Source organism: Cebus imitator, unplaced genomic scaffold (assembly GCF_001604975.1).
Source record: "Cebus imitator isolate Cc_AM_T3 unplaced genomic scaffold, Cebus_imitator-1.0 Scaffold159, whole genome shotgun sequence".
Lineage (NCBI taxonomy): Eukaryota > Metazoa > Chordata > Mammalia > Primates > Cebidae > Cebus > Cebus imitator.
This window is the reverse complement of record NW_016107474.1, coordinates 3349043-3366486: the sequence shown is the minus strand read 5'-3', so window position 1 is coordinate 3366486 and position 17444 is coordinate 3349043. Positions and strand designations below refer to the sequence as shown.

Genomic DNA, 17444 nt, shown 5'->3' with positions numbered 1-17444 from the left:
TTCTTTTTCCAGTATAGATGGGATCTTGCTATGCTGCCCAGGCTGGTTTCATATGCCTGGCCTCAAGCAGTCCTCCTGCCTCGGCCTCCCAAAGTGCTGGAATTACAGGCATGTGCCACTGCGCCTGGCCTAACTTCTTTTTTCTTTTCTTTTCTTTTTGAGACGGAGTCTCGCTCTGTCACCCAGGCTGGAGTACAGTGGCACGGTCTGAGCTCACTGCAGCCTCCACCTCCCAGGTTCAAGCAATTCTCCTGCCTCAGCCTCTGGAATAACTGGGATTACAGGCACGCACCACCACAGCCAGCTAATTTTTTGTGTTTTTAGTAGAGATGGGGTTTTGTCACGTTGTCCAGGCTGGTCTTGATCTCCTGACCTCAAGTGATCCACTGGCCGCAGCCTCCCAAAGTGCAGGGATTTTTTATAGACGTGAGCCACTATGCCCTGCCTGGCCTAACTTCCGACTGAAGTATAACATACAGGAGAAAAGACCCAGGTCATGTCAGCTGCTCCATGCATTTTCACACTGACCAACAAACAGTTCAGCTCCCCAGAAGCTCCTCAGACTCCCTGCAAGAGCAGCCAGCCTCCTGAGTCCTAATCTTGACCTGCATGTGAGCTCCACGTGTCTCTTGTTGAGCAAGGAACTGGTACCCACCCACGCCACAGCTGAAGCTCTTCTGAGACCCCCTGCAGGCTCAGTGCGCCGGCCGCAGGGAAGGGAGGGGTGAGCCTCCAGCCCTAAAGCTGTGGTCTCAGCTCCTCCACGCCGAGAGACCCTTGGTCCACACCAGAACTTCTCCCAGCCTCAGTTTCTGTGAAGTGCAGGCTGACCTGCCTCTCTCAGCGCAAACACTCGGACTGCATAAGATGCTGTAGGTGAGGTCCCGTTTCCTGGCTGTCACCCTCGAATGTCATTTGTTGCCAAACAGAGCCTCACCATGTATAGGTGGGACACCGCCCCTGGTGAATGGGCTGTGTGTCCCTGGCTGTGTGATCCTGGGCAAGCGGCTCAGCCTCTTTTCGCCTCCGTTTCTTCCATTATTGGCTGGGTGGAATAACAACAGGTGCTGTTGAGATCGTTTTGGAAGCCACGTCTGTAAAGGCACTGGCTTCTGGAGCACCCAGGCCACATGAAACGCACCGAGGAGCTGTCACTGCGCTTGTCTCTTAGCACGGGGGCCCTGGGCCAGGGCTTTCCGGACAGCAGTGAACCCCTCTGTGAGGTTCACTGAGGTTGTCTGGGCAACGGAGGCTGGGTCCCAGACCATGTTGCTGCTGTGGGAGCCCAGGAAAGTCCTGGTCCCTGATCAGGGAACGAGCAGAGCAAGGCAGCCCCGGGCCCAGGTCCCACCCTGGAGGGAGCCAGGCCTCCGCGGAAAGCCGGCCGGGCAGAGTGGCGGGAGCTGAGCTGCGCGTGACGTCCTTACTGCTGCGTCCGCTCCTGAGAGCCACTCCTGCCTGCAGCTGAATGTCCAGCCCCGCCTTCTGTCTGCTCTGCTCTCTGCTGCGGCCTCACCCTGCTCCCGCTGCCCACAGGGCCCAGGTTCCCTGGGAGACCCCCATTGTGCTCAAGTAGCACCTCCACCTCCTTTCTCTGGTCCTAACTGGACTCGACCTGCTTACGGGACCCCTTTCAGAGCAGCCATGACAGTACTAATAATACGGCCTCACTGAGAACCTGCCCTTGGGCACCTTCCGTTTCAGGTCATGCATCCTCCAGCAGCCCTGCAGGATAAGGATTATTATGTAGGGCAAAAGTTACAGGCAGGGCTGGCCACAGTGGCTCACACCTATAATCCCAGCTACTTAGGGGGCCCAGGCAGGAAGATCACTTGAGCCCAGGAGTTAGGAGGCCCAGGCAGCAAGACCATTTGAGCCCAGGAGTTTGAGCTCCACCTGGCAACATAGCAAGACCCCCATCTCTTAAAAAAAAAAAAAAAAAAAAAGCCAGACAAGGTGGCTCATGCCTGTAATCCCAGCACTCTGGGAGGCCGAGGCGGGTGGATCACTCGAGGTCAGGAGTTCGACACCAGCCTGACCAACATGGAGAAACCCCGTCTCTACTAAAAATACAAAATTAGCCAGGCGTGGTGGTACATGCCTGTAATCCCAGCTACTCGGGAGGCTGAGGCGGGGGAATCGCTTGAACCTGGGAGGCAAAGGTTGCAGTGAGCCGAGATCGCGCCATGCACTCCAATCTGGACAACAAAAGCAAAACTCTGTCTTAAAAAAGATAGAAGTTAGAATCTCTGTCCCAATGAGAGAGCTGCCCATGCGTAGCGATTGTTAGCCTCGATACCCCACTTTGCAGCAGGCGACAGAGAGGGTAAGAAACTTGTTCAGACCGCACAGCAGGTCAAGGGCAGTCTCTGGCTTGGGCCATCCTAGAGCCCCTCTGTGTAGCCCCAGGCACTGCGGCCACACGGGGACAGAGGAAGCCAGTAGCTCTGTGCCAGGCATGTAGGGCCAGCCCTGAAATGCCTAGTTATTGTTGTAATGAATGTCAGTTACCTGTGTGGTTCAAGATTGGGGGTGCCTCGCCTGGTTCCCCCACAGCCCCGTGTAGAGTTGCCAGATTGAGGAGGACAAAAACATAAAAACAGGATGCCTGGTTATATTTGAATTTCAGATGAACAAGGAATAGTGTCAAGCAGAAGCATGTCCCAAGTATTGCATGGGGAAGCCTCTACTAAAAAACCACTTGTCTTTGGGAGGCCGAGACGGGTGGATCACGAGGTCAAGAGCTCGAGACCATCCTGGTCAACATGGTGAAACCCTGTCTCTACTAAAAATACAAAAAATTAGCTGGGCATGGTGGTGCACGCCTATAGTCCCAGCTAGTCCGGAGGCTGAGGCAGGAGAATTGCTTAAACCCAGGAGACGGAGGTTGTGGTGAGCCAAGATCACGCCATTGTACTCCAGCCTGGGTAACAAGAGCGAAACTCCGTCTCAACAACAACAAAAAAAACGACTTGTTGGCGGGGTGCAGTGCTCATGCCTGTAATCACAGCATTTTGGGAAACTGAGGCAGGCGAATCACAAGGTCAGGAGATCAAGACCATCCTGGCTAACACAGTGAAACCCCGTCTTCACTAAAAACACAAAAATTAGCCGGGTGTGGTGGCACACGCCTGTAGTCCCAGCTACTCAGGAGGCTGAGGCACGAGAAACCCCTAAACCTGGGTGGCGGAGGTTGCAGTGAGCTGAGATCGCACCACTGCACTCCTGGGCGGCAGAGCGAGACTCCATGTCAAAAAATAAAAACGAAAAGCTGTGTGTTAACCTGAGATTCAGATGTGACGTGACGGATGGCCTGCATCTTACCTGGTGACCCTGCCCTCCGGGGACAGTTGGCAACGTCTGGAAGTGTTTTTGGTCATCACAACTGGGGGCACTACAGGATCTGAGGCCAGAGACACCAGCTAAGCATCATGTGACACACAGGACGGCCGCACCACAGAGAATGACAAAAGTGTCAGCAGCACCAATGCCAGGGGACCCTGGGCTGCACGTGAGCATTCCCATGGCCAGGCAGGGTGCCAAGTACCTGGCTTATTTTTTTTTTTTAACTTCAATTCTCATGGTCGTCCTGCTCTTGTTTCCATTTTAACGATGAGGATATTGAGGGGTGGGGGAGGGGACACTGCCAGGAAGTGATGGGGCCAGGGCTGGACCTGGGTTTCATTTTTTTGGAGACAGAGTTTTACTCTTGTTGCCCAGGCTGGAGAGCAATGGCACAATCTTGGTTCACTGCAACCTCCACCTCCTGGGTCCAAGTGATTCTCCTGCCTCAGCCTCCCAGATAGCTGGGATTACAGGCACCCACCACCACACCAGGCTAACTTTTTTTTGTATTTGTAATAGAGTTTTGTATTTTTAGTTTCACTGTGTTGGCCAAGCTGGTGTTGAACTCCTGGCCTCAAGTGATCTGCCTGCCTCGGCCTTCCAAAATGGTGGGATTACAAGCATGAGCCCCCACACCTGACCATTTTTTTTTTTGAGACAGGATCTCACTTGTTGCCCAGGATGGGGTGCCGTAGGGTGATCGCAGCTCGCTGTAACCTTGAACTCCTGGCCTCAACAGTCCTTCCGTCTCAGCCTCCCAGGTAGCTGGGACTACAGGTACACATCACCATGCATCGCTAATTTTTAAATTTTTGTGTTTTGGAGAAGGGATCTTGCTATATTGTCCAGGCCAGTCTTGAACCAGGATTGCGGGGCTCAAGCCATCCTTTGTCCTTGTCCTTCCAAAGTGCTCGGATTACAGGCGTCAGTCACTGTGCCCGCACTGGAACCGGCCTTCGGAACCTGGGCTCGCCACACTGTACCCTCACCTTCCACAGCCTTCCCAAACACCCAGCGCTAGGATAAGCAGGGACAGTCCACGGGAACTGGGAGGGCCGGCCGGGAGGGCAGAAGCGCAGTCAGTGCTCAGGGCAGGAAGGTGGATTGGCCGGGCAGAAGCAGCGGGGCACCTTCCCCCACTTGGTGCGTTGAAGCCTCCTGTCTCCAGCTCCTCTCAGGTTCTCTCTCCAGCAGCTCATCCCTGACGCAAGCTAGGGCTTTTTCCTTAATTAAAAAGAGATTTAAAACATCCACTGCTGTCTCTATTAGGCCTGGGATGCCTCAAAAAGGTAAAACCGCCAGAGCTGCCCCGCCTCATCCATAATAACACAAGGCTTTCCCTGTAATTGGAATTAAAAAAAAAAAAAAAAAGATTAAATGCATCTGGAACCCTAGGAGGAATTTATCAGTTTGCTTTGGAAAGACCTGCACTAAATCCAGATACCCAGTCATCTCTGAGGGATTAGTGTCAGCCCGATCAGCCCCTGTGGCCCTGTTTCCTGCCCCAGGGCCTTTTCGTGTGCTGTGGGTGCCTCAGGGATCTCTGCTGCTGCTTTTTGATGGTCCCTTCTGGGAAGCCTTTTCCAGCTCCTAGTCTCCCCTAAACCCTGCTTCTCCCCGATGTGAGTGGGCTTATCATCTGACCCGCATCCCTACTAGAACTGACCCAGGCTCTTGGAAATATCTGTGCTTCTAGCCCCCAGGGCACAAGGGCCCTGACTGTTCTGTGCCTCAGTTTACCCATCTGCAGGATGGAGTCTGCGTCATTGGGAGGATCAAATGATGAATGTGCAGAGACACTCAGACAGTCCAGCCTCCCACAAGCCCAAGTCTCAAAGCTCAGCACTGTGGGCCCCTCCCAGTGATGGCTTCAATCACCAGAGACCATTTCTACAGCTGACCCTGAAATCTTTGGGGCCCCATCCCTGCGACTGGAGCCGGGACAGGTGGTGTAGAGGGAGGCAAAGATAAACCTCTGTAGAGGCAGCTCTTTCCTCAGCAGTGTCTGCAGCACCTGGGGCCATGCAGGGCACACAGCAGGTGCATAATACATGCCTGTTGACTGGGCACCTTACTGGCCCAGGCTCAGAGCTGGGGCATTACACCTGTGCCGAAAAGGAGCACATGACATAAGCTGGCTCTCCAGGTGAGAAAGCCCAGGCCAGAGGCAAAGTCACGGCAGGAAACAGAAGTGAGAGTCGGATGGGATTTCCTCCTTCCCAAGCCCCTGGCCGTTCCCATACAGTAAGGGAGAAGTGTCTCCCGAGAGTCAGCTTGGAACCAGGAATATTTTGTGTAGCATCCACTCCAGCTGTGTGACTGCAGGGGGGAGACAGGCCCCCAACCCACACTCACGGGGCTGTGTCAGTAGCTGGTGGCATCCAGTAGGTGTTGCATATTGGCAGAACCAGTGAATAAGGGCCCTGACTTAGGACAGTTAACGCCTGTGGTTCAAATTACGTGATGTGAATCTAAGCTTCGTATCAACTCATGATGTGAATGACAGCTTGTGTTTACTGAGCGTGCACAGCAAGGCCAGTACTGGGGTTTTCTCTTCCACAAAATGCATGTATAATCATCGCACCACCTCACCTGGACTCCAGTGTGGTGCTTAACCTCTCGTGTTTGCCCACCCAGACCTGGGCACTGTTATTTACCCCAGTTCCGCAGGTGAGGAAGCAGAGGTGCAAACAGGTGGAGCCGCTGCCCGGGTGGACGGTGGCCCTGGTCGGCCCTCTGGCCGCTAGTTGCATGGTGGGCCCGACGAGCTGGAGTCCCCTGTGTGTATGACAGCGCGCTGCGGAAGAGGGTGTGCTCCCGGTCAGGGCCTCCAAGCGGAACGCCTGGGGCTCCAGCCTGAACACGGTTTTGTTTTGTTTCTGAAACAGAGTCCGCGCTGTTGCCTGGGCTGGAGTGCAGTTGGCACCATCTCGGCCCACTGCAACCTCCGTGTCTTGGGTTCAAGTGATTCTCTCACCTCAGCCTCCCAAAGTAGCTGGGATTACAAGCACCTGCCACCACACCCAGCTAATTTTTTTTGTATTTTTAGTAGTGGTGGGGTTTCACTATACTGGCCAGGCTGGTCTCGAACTCCTGACCTTGTGATCCACTGCCTCAGCCTCCCAAAGTGCTGGGATTACAGGCATGAGCCACGGCGCCCAGCCCTGAACACTGTTTTTAAAAGCGTCAGGCTGCATGAGGTGTCTCGTACCTGTAACTCCAGGACTTTGGGAGGCCAAGGCGGGAGGATCCCTTGAGCCTAGGAGTTCAAGACCAATATAGTGAGGCCCTGTCTCTACAAAAAAAGTTTAAAACAGCCAGGTGTGGTGGAGAGTGCGTGTTGTTTCATCCAGCACTTTGGAAGGCCAAGATGGCAGAATCGCTTAACTTGGGAGGTGACGGCTGCTGTGACGGAGAGAACCAGTGTTAAAATAATCAAGCAATTCATTTAAATGAAATGAAGAAACACCAGGAGAGGGCGCCTGTGAGCCATCATGCCAGCGCTTGCTCCTGTCTCCAGGGCCTGTTGGCAGTGGCCTCAGGGTGGCCGGGAGTTCACCAAAAGCTGGCACAGAGAATGGTGCCCTGACCCCAGGGACCTGGGCATCCTGCACAGAGCCTGGATGTGGCATCTCAGGCACGGGCTTGCCTGGCTCAGTGCTTTTGAAGGATGAGAAGTAGCAGCGGATCCCAGCAGTGGTGAGGGCAGTGGGGCCTAGAGCCACATCAAGCCCCTGCCCTGCTCCCCAGCCTCTGTGTATTCCCAGCAGGCTACCTCCCGTCTCCAGAGCTCGGTGTTCTCTGTAGCATGGGCATGATCCTCGTGTTCTCCGAAGGATGGTGTGAGAGTTGCAGGCAGGAGTGCTAACGGCAGGCTCAGCCCAGAGCGCAGCCCCAGATGCTTGGGGAGGGGTGGTCTCAGCGGGGAGGCAGCTCAGGAGCCCGCCAGGCCCCCGCTAGCTGGCCCCCTGAGGGCCATTTCTCCCCATACTTGGCCTTTTCTGCAAGGCTGGTGTCGTAACATTTTTACAGCCAGGGAAACTGAGGCTCCAAGAGTAAAGCCACCTGTTCCCATGGTGGCCCTGGCTCAGGGGTTCCCAGCCCTGGCTGTTAGAGTCACCTGGGAGCTTTTCAAATTCCTGGCGCTGCTCACAGAGCCATGAATCGGCTCCTCTGGGGTGAGATCCTGTGTGGGTAATTGTTAACTTCCCAGGTGATCTCAATGGGCAGCCTCGATGGAAACCACTGTCCTGGGACCAGGGAAGCGCAGAGCCGGGTCTCCACGCTGTCCGACCTCACCCTGCCACCGCCTGCCTTGTAACCCGAGGGGAAGGCCGGCTGCAGGGGCCCGGGTTCTGTGGTCTGGTCTTCGTGGCTCTGCCCCCATTGCAGAGGACAGTGCAGGCCGCAGAGTTGGGGTCAGGGCCTGGTGACCCGGAGCACGAGGCCGGGCTGCCTGCACGAACTCCATCCCTCTGAAGCCTTGGGATGGGGCTGGGTCCCTGGGATCTGCTCCCTTCCTACTGGAATCCCAGGCTCAGGAAATAGGCTTTTAATAGCCCGAGGCAGGCACATAATTAACAAATAACAATTCCGGCCTTAGCACAAATGAGCTCCTTGTCTGGGGCTAAGGCTGGCATTTGGTTTTTAATCCCCAGCGTTGGCTTGATCCTCCTGAGAGCTTTTCCCTCCTGTTTGGCCACCTCTGCTGCTGAGGCTGGCCAGTGCAGCCCCTGAGGATGTGAGACGGGCCAGGGTCCCTCCCTCCTCCTTGCCTGCCCTCCCCTGTCCCTTCCTCCTCCCTCTCCCCGTCTCCTCCCTCCTTTCTTCTCCTTCCAGCCCTGTCTTTTCTCTTCCTTCCCTCTCCCCCTCCTTCCCTCTCCCCCTCCTTCCCTCCCTCCTCTTCCTTCTCCCCTCTTCTTCCTCCCTTCCTCCCCTCTCTCCTCCTCCCTCCTCTCCTTCCAGCCCCCTCTCCTCCGAGCCTTCTGCTTCTCCTGGGCTCCCTGAGAACCTGATGCTTCCGGATTATACGTGTGGGTTTATCCTCAAGCTCCAGACCGTGTTAAAATGCAAATGTGGGGCGTTCGATTTTAGAATGTTGGAGTATTCACTGAGGAAGGGGTTTGGAGACTGAGCCGGGAGGCTCCCTCCTGTTCCAGATATGATCATCAGCAACTCCTTTTGTCAGGGGCCTCTGCAAGGAGCTCTTTATGGATGATAATGGAGAACACTTACTGGCCGCTGGCTGGGCAAAGTGCTTTCGTGATTTCGTTCATTTCCTCACATGCAGCCCTTCAAGAGGGGTCTGCCCTGCCCACCTGCAGCCAGGGTTTTGGCTGTGGCTTCTGTTTTTGGCATTAACAAGCCTCAGGCTTTGGAGGTTTTATTCTTGCCAGTTGTGACATCAGATGTGTCCTAGATCCCAAGTCCCCTCTGCAGCCAGTCCTGGATGTGCAGGACTGGAGAGCAGGGACAGGCACCATAGCCCTGACACCCACTCCTGCCGGACGCTGCTTTGAGAAAGTTTTATTGAGACAGTTATGCTTGTTCATTTCCATGTTCCCTCCGGCTGCTTTCAGGCTGCCGTGGCAAAGCTGTGTGTAGTTTGTGTGGGCACAGAGACTCCTGCCTGGCCCCTTGCAGAAAGTTTGCCAGCTGTTCCCTGGGATTATGGCTATGGGAAGCACCAGTGCTTAGACTCAGCCAGATCCCAGCGTGGGGATGAATTCTAGCTCTGCCTCCCACTAGCTGTTCGGTTGTGTGCAGATGTTACCCTCTTAGGTCCCCAGTTTCCACGTCTGTGAGATGGGGCTGGTGACACCCAGCGTGGTGGCAGTGGAGCCTGAAGGACGCACGCTCTCGGCCCCAGTAGCTTGTCTGTGCGGTGGCATTTGGGGTCATTTGGGGTAGGGGCGCCTCTCTCCAAGTGGCTTCCTTTGATTTGTTTCACACTCTGGGCTTCTGTGCAAGATTGCAGGAGAAACGTTCTCTTTAAAGAAGGTGTGGCTGGGCGTGGTGTCTCACACCTATAATCCCAGCATTTTGGGAGGCTGAGGCGGCGGATCCTCTGAGGTCAGGAGTTTGAGACCAGCCTGGCCAACATGTCAAAACCCCGTCTTTACTAAATATACAAAAATTAGCCAGGCGTGGTGGTGTGTGTGCCTGTAATCCTGGGTACTCAGGAGGCTGAGACAGGAGAATAGCCTGAACCTGGAAGGTGGAGGTTACAGTGAGCAGAGATGGTACCACTGCACTCCAGCCTGGGCGGCAGAGCAAAACTCTGTCTTGGAAAAAAAAAGAAGGTTCAAAAACCACTGCATTAGGCCTGCTTTGGAGGGGCCATGTGGGTGCTGCAGAGGGGCCTAGCGTTGTGTCAGGGAAAGGTTGCCTCTTCCTACAAACTATCCAGTCAGGGGCCAGGAGTCTTCCAAAGGAGGGAACAGGGTTGGGGTTCAGATGGTGGGAAGGTGACGGTGGCGGGGAGGCAGTGGTGGGGGGAGGGGAGGATGCTGGTCACTGTGGGTTTGAGAATGAGGTGAGGGAAGTCAGTGGCCGTGCATAGAACGAAGGTGGCTCATCATGGTCACCTCACTCCGGCCGTGTGTGCCAGGGACCGTGGCGGTCTCTCCCCAGCCCAGGGAGGCGGCTAATTCCCCCACCAACACCCTCAGCTTGTCCATGAAAACAAGAAGTCTGTGAAGAGTTAGACTCACTGCCACGTGGAGGGGTACACAAGACCACCTACCCTTCTGCCGCCAGCTGCAAGTTTGGGGGTTCCCCAAAACACCCTCATGTTTGCTCATTTGCTGAAAGGACTCACAGAACTCACTGGAGGCTTTGATTCTTGGTTATGGCTCATTCCAGGGAAGGGACCAGATCAAAGAGGAAAGGGAAGGTGCTCACGGGGCAGATCCCAGGAGGCCCCAGGCACAGGCTCCTGCCAGCCCTCCCCATGGAGCTGTGGACAGCGCCCACTCTTCCCGCCGATGACGATGGTGCGTGATGGCACAGAGCATCGCAGGCGGGAAGCCCCTGGCCTCAGTGGCTACAGTTCTTAAGGGGCATTATGGGCTGAACTATGTCTCCCAAAAATTCCTAAGTAATCCTCCTGGCCTCCAGGGCCTCGGAATGTGACCTTGTTGGGAGTAGTGTCTTTGCTAAGACGAGGTCATTTCAGTAGTGTGAGCTCCTAATACAAAAGGACGGGTGTCCTTATCAAAAGGGGAAATCTGGGCTGGGCTTGGTGGCTCATGCTTATAATTTCAGCACTTTGGGAGGCCGAGGCAGGCGGATCACCTGACGTCAGGAGTTCGAGACCAGCCTGGCCAACACGGTGAAACCCTGTCTCTACTAAAAATATAAAAATTAGCTGGGCGTGGTGGCACGTACCTGTAATCCCGGCTACCTGGGAGGCTGAGGCCGGAGAATTGTTTGAACCTGGGAGGCAAGGGTTGCAGTGAGTAGAGATTGTACCACTGTACTCCAGCCTGGGCGACAGAGTGAGATCCATCTAAAAAACGAAAAGGAGAAATCTGGACAGAGACAGGACACGGAGAAACAGTGTTGAGGTGAGAGGCAGAGGTGGGCGATGCTTCTACAAGCCTAGGAACGCCACGTTGTCAGCAGCCACCAGAAGCCGGGACAGGGCCTGGAACAGCCTCCCTTGCAGCCTCCAGAGGCTCCAGCCCTGCCAACACCCGGATCTGGAACTTCTGGCCTCCAGATCTGTCAGACAATGAATGTCCGTTGTTCCAGCCCCCCGGTTGATGGTGCTTTGCTGTGGCAACCCCAGGAGACGAAGGCACCTCTGGAGGCTGATTGATTGCTAACTGGGAGCTCAGGCTGCAGGCTGCCGTCTCTCTGGGCATGACCCAGGGCCCCCACCATCAATCACATCTTTGGACGCCCAGTGTAACCAAGGCCCCTGGCAAACAAAGACTTCTATCAGGCAGAATATTCCAAGGGCTGAGAGAGCACCTCCCAGAAACTGCAGACAGATATCAGACCTCTTTTTAGGTAAGGTTAAATTCTTTTTCTTTTATTTTTTCTTTTTTGAGATGGAGTTTCGCTCTCGTCACCCAGGCTGGGGTGCAATGGCACGATCTCGGCTCACTGCAACCTGTGTCTCCCAGGTTCAAGTGATTCTCCTGCCTCAGCCCACCGAGTAGCTGGGATTACAGCCACCCACCACCGTGCCCAGCTAATTTTTTGTATTTTTAGTAGAGATGGGGTTTCACCATTTTGGCCAGGCTGGTCTTGAACTCCTGATTTCAGAGGATCCACCCACCTCGGCCTCCCAAAGTGCTGGGATGACAGGCGTGAGACACCGTCCTGGGCCAGATTCTTTACTACGCAAAGGGCCCAGAGAGGAGGTGCAGTGCACCCAAGGTCACACAGCTGGTGGCGTGATTCCAAAGTCAGTGTGCCTGCTGTCTTCAGTTTTTCTGAGCCTACAGCCTTGGTCAAGGGGCAGGTGAACCAAGAGTTTGGCCTGAATGGCATGGCTTCAGGTCCCCTAGGTGCACATGCTTTTTGTGGATTCAAACAGACTGTCCCGGACAGCCCAGGGGTAACCTGCCCCTCAGAGGAACACCCCTTTGGTGAACAAAGGTAGCCCTGAGAAGCCCCCTTTGATTTCCCCACAGCCAGGTATGAGATTCCCACTATGCACCTGCCATCCCTTCCTCCCAAGGCCAGGGAAAGATTTGCTGACTCTGTCAGTAATCCATCACTGCTTAACAAGCTATGCCAAAACTTTGCAGCTTCAACATCAAACTTGTATTGTCTCAGAGTTTCTGTGGGTCAGGAATTGAGGAGTGGCTTAGCTGCACGGTTCTGGCTCAGGGTCGATCATGATGTTACATCAGGATGTCAGCCAGGGCTGTAGTCTCATCTGACGGCTGGACTGTGGCTGGAGGCTCTGCTGCTGAGGCGGCTCCCTCATGGCTGTTGGCTAGAGGTCTTAATTCCTCGCCCACATGGGCTTCTCCATAGGCCGCTTGAGCATCCTCATAACGTGGCGGCTGGCTTCCCCAAGAGCAAGTGGTCTAAGAGAGAGCAAGAAGGAAGCTGCAGTGTCTTGTGTACCATCACCTTGGAAGTCACGCACCATCATGTCTGTCCTATTTTGTTTGTTGGAAGCAAGTCACTAAGTTCATCTTACACTTCACCTCTTGGGGCCATATTTTAGAACCCCCACACTGACCCTACAATGGTCACTTAGGAACATTGTCCTGATGGTGGTCAAGGGAGAACATCAGGAAAAATAGGTTCCCCCCAACCCCTTATTACTCAGCGCCTGTCAGTCAGGGGCTCTGATGCATGAGCTAATTTAATCCTAGCCTGGCACTGTTTGGGGCAAAACCAAGGTGATGGGGTATAGAGACAAAGATTGTAACACGTGGCTTAATGGTGCCTGATGGTTTTGGTTGCATTTAAATTTTATTTTATTATTTTTTTTTTGAGATGGAGTCTCACTCCGTCGCCAGGCTGGAGTGCACTGGTGTAATCTCAGCTCAGTACAACCTCTGCCTCCCCGTTCAAGCGATTCTCCTGCCTCAGCCTCCCGAGTAGCTGGGACTACAGGTGTCCACCAACATGCCTGGCTAATTTTTGGATTTTTAGTAGAGATGGTGTTTCACCATGTTGGCCAGGATGTTCTCAATCTCTTGACCTCACGATCCACCCACCCTGGCCTCCCAAAGTGCTGGGATTACAGGTGTGAGCCACTTCGCCTGCCCCCCCTTTTTTTTAAATTAAGACAGAGTCTCACTCTGTCACCTAGGCTGAGGTGAGCAATCTCAGCTCACTGCAACCTCTGCCTCCCGGGTTCAAGCGATTCTCTTCCTGCTTCAGCCTCCCAAGTAGCTGGGACTACAGACAGGTGTGCACCACCACACCCGGCTAATTTTTGTATTTTTCGTAGAGGCTGGGCTTCACCATGTTGGTGAAGCTGGTCTGCTACTCCTGACCTGGGTGATCCACCCAGCTCGGCCTCCCAAAGTGCTGGATTACAGGTGTGAACCACCACTCCTGGCCAGCATTTAGAATGTAAAGCACTCCTGCTTACTCTGTCATGAGCATGTCCTAGGCTCAAGGGAAACACAGGTGAATGAAATAGTGACTATCCTCCTGGTGTTCATAGCAAAGAGCGACAGAAATGAAAAACAAAACAAAACAAAACAAAGTAATTCATTGATGAATGAGTGAGTGCAGATGCGCGAAAGAGGGAGCCGCAGATCTGCTGGGATGCCTTTCCCAAGGAAGAGCCTGTTGCACTGGGCTTTGAAGGATAAGTAGGAGCTTGTTACTCTGGCAGAGAAAGAAAGAGCGTCCCAGGCCAGGGGAACAGAATATGCAAAGGCACGAAGGGGCCCAGGGAGCCCGGGGAGTCAGGGGAAGTGTGAGAGCTTTGGAGTGTAGGGGCTGGTGGCCAGGAGTGAGGCTGGAACTGGCTGGGCCACATGGCGAAGGCCGAAAACTGGCCCCAGTGGCTGACTAGCCTGTGAGCAGCATTTCCCAAAATCTGTTTCCCGACTCATGGTTCTGTGAGATGTGATGGGGGCTCAGTTAGCATTTCTGAGACTCGGATTTTCATCTGTGAGGTGGGGACAGCGGTGCCCTTTGCTGTGAGGCGTCGGGACTCAAGTGATGGTGAATGGGGGGGCAGCCCACGGTTCCCGGCGGCCACTGATCCTGTCTCTCTGTCGTGTGTGTACGTGCATGTGTGCTCCACGCCTGGCTTCTCAGGCTTTAAAATGTGTGTCAGCAGCAGCAGCAGCAGCCATGACGAGGCCCCCGTCCTGAACGACAAGAACCTGGACGTGCCCGACATCATCATCACGCCCCCCACCCCCACAGGCATGATGCTGCCCAGGGACTCGGAGAACTCAGGTGAGGCCGCCCCCTGTGCCATCAAGCCGGGTCGGGTCTGGGGGCCCGGCAGAGACAGCTCTCAGGGACGTGTTTCTGGGCCACGGGGCTGAGCCTGCACCCTCACCTCCCCCGGGTTCATAACCATTTACGGTCAGACCTGTGTACACTGCACCGTGAGCCCCCCATGAAGGCGCCAGCCTCAGCACAATGTGGCGTGTTAAGTAATTAGTAGACAGCCCCTGCCAGCCAATTGATGGATGGAGCCAGGCTGGCCCGCCACGCCTCGGCTCCTGCCAGCCAAGGTAATTGATGGATGCTCCTTCCCCTGCCAGCGGGAGGACCACTGCTCCATCTTGTTGGCCGCTGCCATCTGGCTGGACAGGACAGACTTGGAAACACAGCCCATGCCCATGCCAAGGCTGGGGCTGGACCCTGGGCCTTCCAGATGCAGCTCACTGCTGGGAATGGGGAGGAAGTGGAGTTCTTCCCAGTGAGAGGATGAGGAGGTGGGAGACAGAGCCCCAAATCGGCACTCCACCTGCCCCTCTGGAGCTAGTGGGACTTGTTGACGTGGTCATTGAGGAGAGATTTATTGAGCTGGGCCTATGCCAGGTGTTAAGGCTGCTGCTGTGAATAGGAATAACAACAATGGTGATACCAGCTCACGGTAGGTAGCGCTGTACTGAGCGTAATGAATGGATTTTCTTGTTTGTTTGTTTGTTTGAGACAGAGTCTGACTCTGTCACCCAGGCTGGACTGCAGTGATGCTGTCTCGGCTCACTGCAGCTTCCAGCCTCCACCTCCTGGGTTCAGGCGATTCTCTTGTCTCAGCCTCCCCAGTAGCTAAGATGGCAGACATGTGCCACCATGCCCAGCTAAGTTTTTTGTATTTTCAGTAGAGTCAGGGGTTTCTCCATGTCGGTCAGGCTGGTCTCCAACTCCCGGCCTCAGGTGATTCACTTGCCTCAGCCTCCCAAACTGCTGGGATTACAGGCATGAGCCACTGTGCCTGGGCTATTTTTATTTATTTTTTGAGATGGAGTTTGGGTCTGTTGCCCAGGCTGAAGTGCAGTGGCGTGGTCTTGGCTCACTGCAACTTCCGCCTCCCGTGTTCAAGTGATTCTCCTGCCTCAGCCTCCTGAGTAGCTGGGATTACAGGCACCCACCACCATGCCTGGCCAATTTTTGTATTTTAGTAGAAATGGGGTTTCACCATGTTGGCCGGGCTGGTCTCAAACTCCTGACCTGAGGTGATCCACCCACCTGGGCTTCGCAAAGTGCTGGGATTACAGGCGTGAGCCGCTGTGCCCAGCCACACCCCCCTTTTAGAAATGGGTAAACTGAGGCTCTGAGAGGTTGAGACACTTGCCATACTGCTGGTCGGTGGTGCAGCAGGGATGCAGCCCCAGGCTATGTGATCTGTGCTTTGCCCCACGGCCCCCAGACCAGATGCTCTCCCCAAAAGTGGCACCAATCAGCTGATAGCCATTGGGACGTGGGTCCTGCTGGACCCGTGCAGGGCACAAAGCACCCATGAGGCTTGTGTGGGGTGTGTGGAAGGCTGTCTGGGAGGGGGACTCCATAGACCCTTCCAGATGTTCTGAGTTTGGGTCTCCGCTTGCCCAGCAGAGCGAGTGACTGGGAGAAAGCTGTCAGGGCCCCCTGGGCAGGGCCAGTGCAGGTACTGTGGTGGCTGCAGTGGGGCACATTCCTCGGTGACCTTTCCAAGTGCGTGGCTCTGGCTAAATGCTTTTCATAAATATCATTGAATTCTCATTCCAACCGTGAGGTTGTGAGGACCACCCTTATCTCTAGTATAGAAATGGGGAAACAAGCCAGGCTCCATGATTCACGCCTATAATCCCAGCACTTTGGGAGGTCGAGGCGGGCAGATCACCTGAGGTCGGGAGTTCAAGAGCAGCCTAACCAACATGGAGAAACCCTGTCTCTACTGAAAATACAAAACATTAGCCAGGTGTGCTGGTGGGCACCTGCAATCCCAGCTACTCTGGAGGCTGAGGCAGGAGAATCGCTTGAACACAGGAGGCGGAGGTTGCAGTGAGCCGAGATCGCACCACTGCACTCCAGCCTGGGCAACAAGAGTGAAAACCCCTCTCAAAAAAAGGAAAAGAAATGGGGAAACAAACAGGTCCAGAGAGGGACAGTGCCCCACCCAGGGGCACACAGCATGGTGGGAGAAGAGCTGGGCTCCTGCTGCAGTTCTCCTCCTGCACCACAGTGGTGTCTAATCAGAGAGCCAAGTGTAGGGGGACAGAGGCCCAGTCCTTAGCTCAGCTGCCACGGTCCCTTCCCTCTCTGAGCCTGTGTCCTCACCTATAAAGTGGGATCATACCATCTTCCCTGCTCCCAGGACCAGTGTGGGCACAGCAGAGACACAGGGTTACTCTCTAAGGTCCAAGCCCCAGGGAGGTTCCTGAACCCTGAGAGGGGGTTCTCAAATTTAAGCATCTCCAGGGTCTGATTCACCCAGAAGGATCCACCACCACTGGGTCCCGTCTCAGCCTCTGGCAGCACCAGAAAACAAGAACGCCCAGAGGCCCCTGCCCTGCAGCTCCCAGGGAAGTGGGCCTGGGTGTGGTGGGGACAGGGTGCATCCAGGTGTCCATCCCTCTTTCTCCTAGTCTGGCTGGATGAGACAGGGTCATGCCCAGATGATGGCGAAATCGACCCGGAAGCCTGAGGCGGTGTCATCGAATTGTCTGGTGGACTCTCACTCCAGCGTCCTGGCTTCAGGTGTCCAGGGGTGTGGCTGCCTGGGGAAGGTGGGCTGAGCACCCTGGATGGAACAGAGCAAATCCTGGCCGCCGCTCAGAAAGACGTGCCAGGACCAGCGAGGAATCCGGCCTGCCTGCTTCCACAACAGGGTTTCCCAGGCCCCGCTGAGTGGACGCACCTCTGACGCCTCCAGGCTCTTGCCGACTCTGGCCCGGTAAGAGAGACTGCCATGGTCCTGGCTGTCGGGGTCCCAGGGAAAGGCTTTTTTCTGGACAAACACACCCTCCCAGTCCCCTGGGCCGGGCAAACATGGGCCTCTGCCATCAACACAAACAAGAACTTCTTGCAGGCGGAGTGGCTGTTTTTTATGTGTTATTTTACAGATATGGAAACAGTCCAAAATGGGATTTATAAATTCTTTTTTGCATTATAAATAAAGATCCTCTGTAACAAATGGTGAATCCTTTTTTTTTTTTTTTTTTTTTACT

General features: G+C 54.8%; 1 protein-coding gene across 2 annotated transcripts in view; it reads left to right on the top strand.

Moving 5' to 3' along the window:
• CUNH16orf74 (chromosome unknown C16orf74 homolog) overlaps positions 1-17417 on the top strand; it is a 45343-nt gene extending 27926 nt beyond the window's left edge. The window contains exons 3-4 of one of the 2 annotated variants that reach the window (XR_005202651.1): positions 14117-14238; positions 16863-17417. Coding sequence is in view for 1 of the 2 variants with exons in the window: in XM_017543657.2 (XP_017399146.1) it covers positions 14095-14238; positions 16863-16921 (203 nt within the window). In the remaining variant the exon portion in view is untranslated. Of the gene's footprint in view, positions 1-14094; positions 14239-16862 lie in introns of both variants that reach the window. The other variant, XM_017543657.2, reaches the window with a different exon arrangement.
• Positions 17418-17444: the final 27 nt, after the last annotated feature.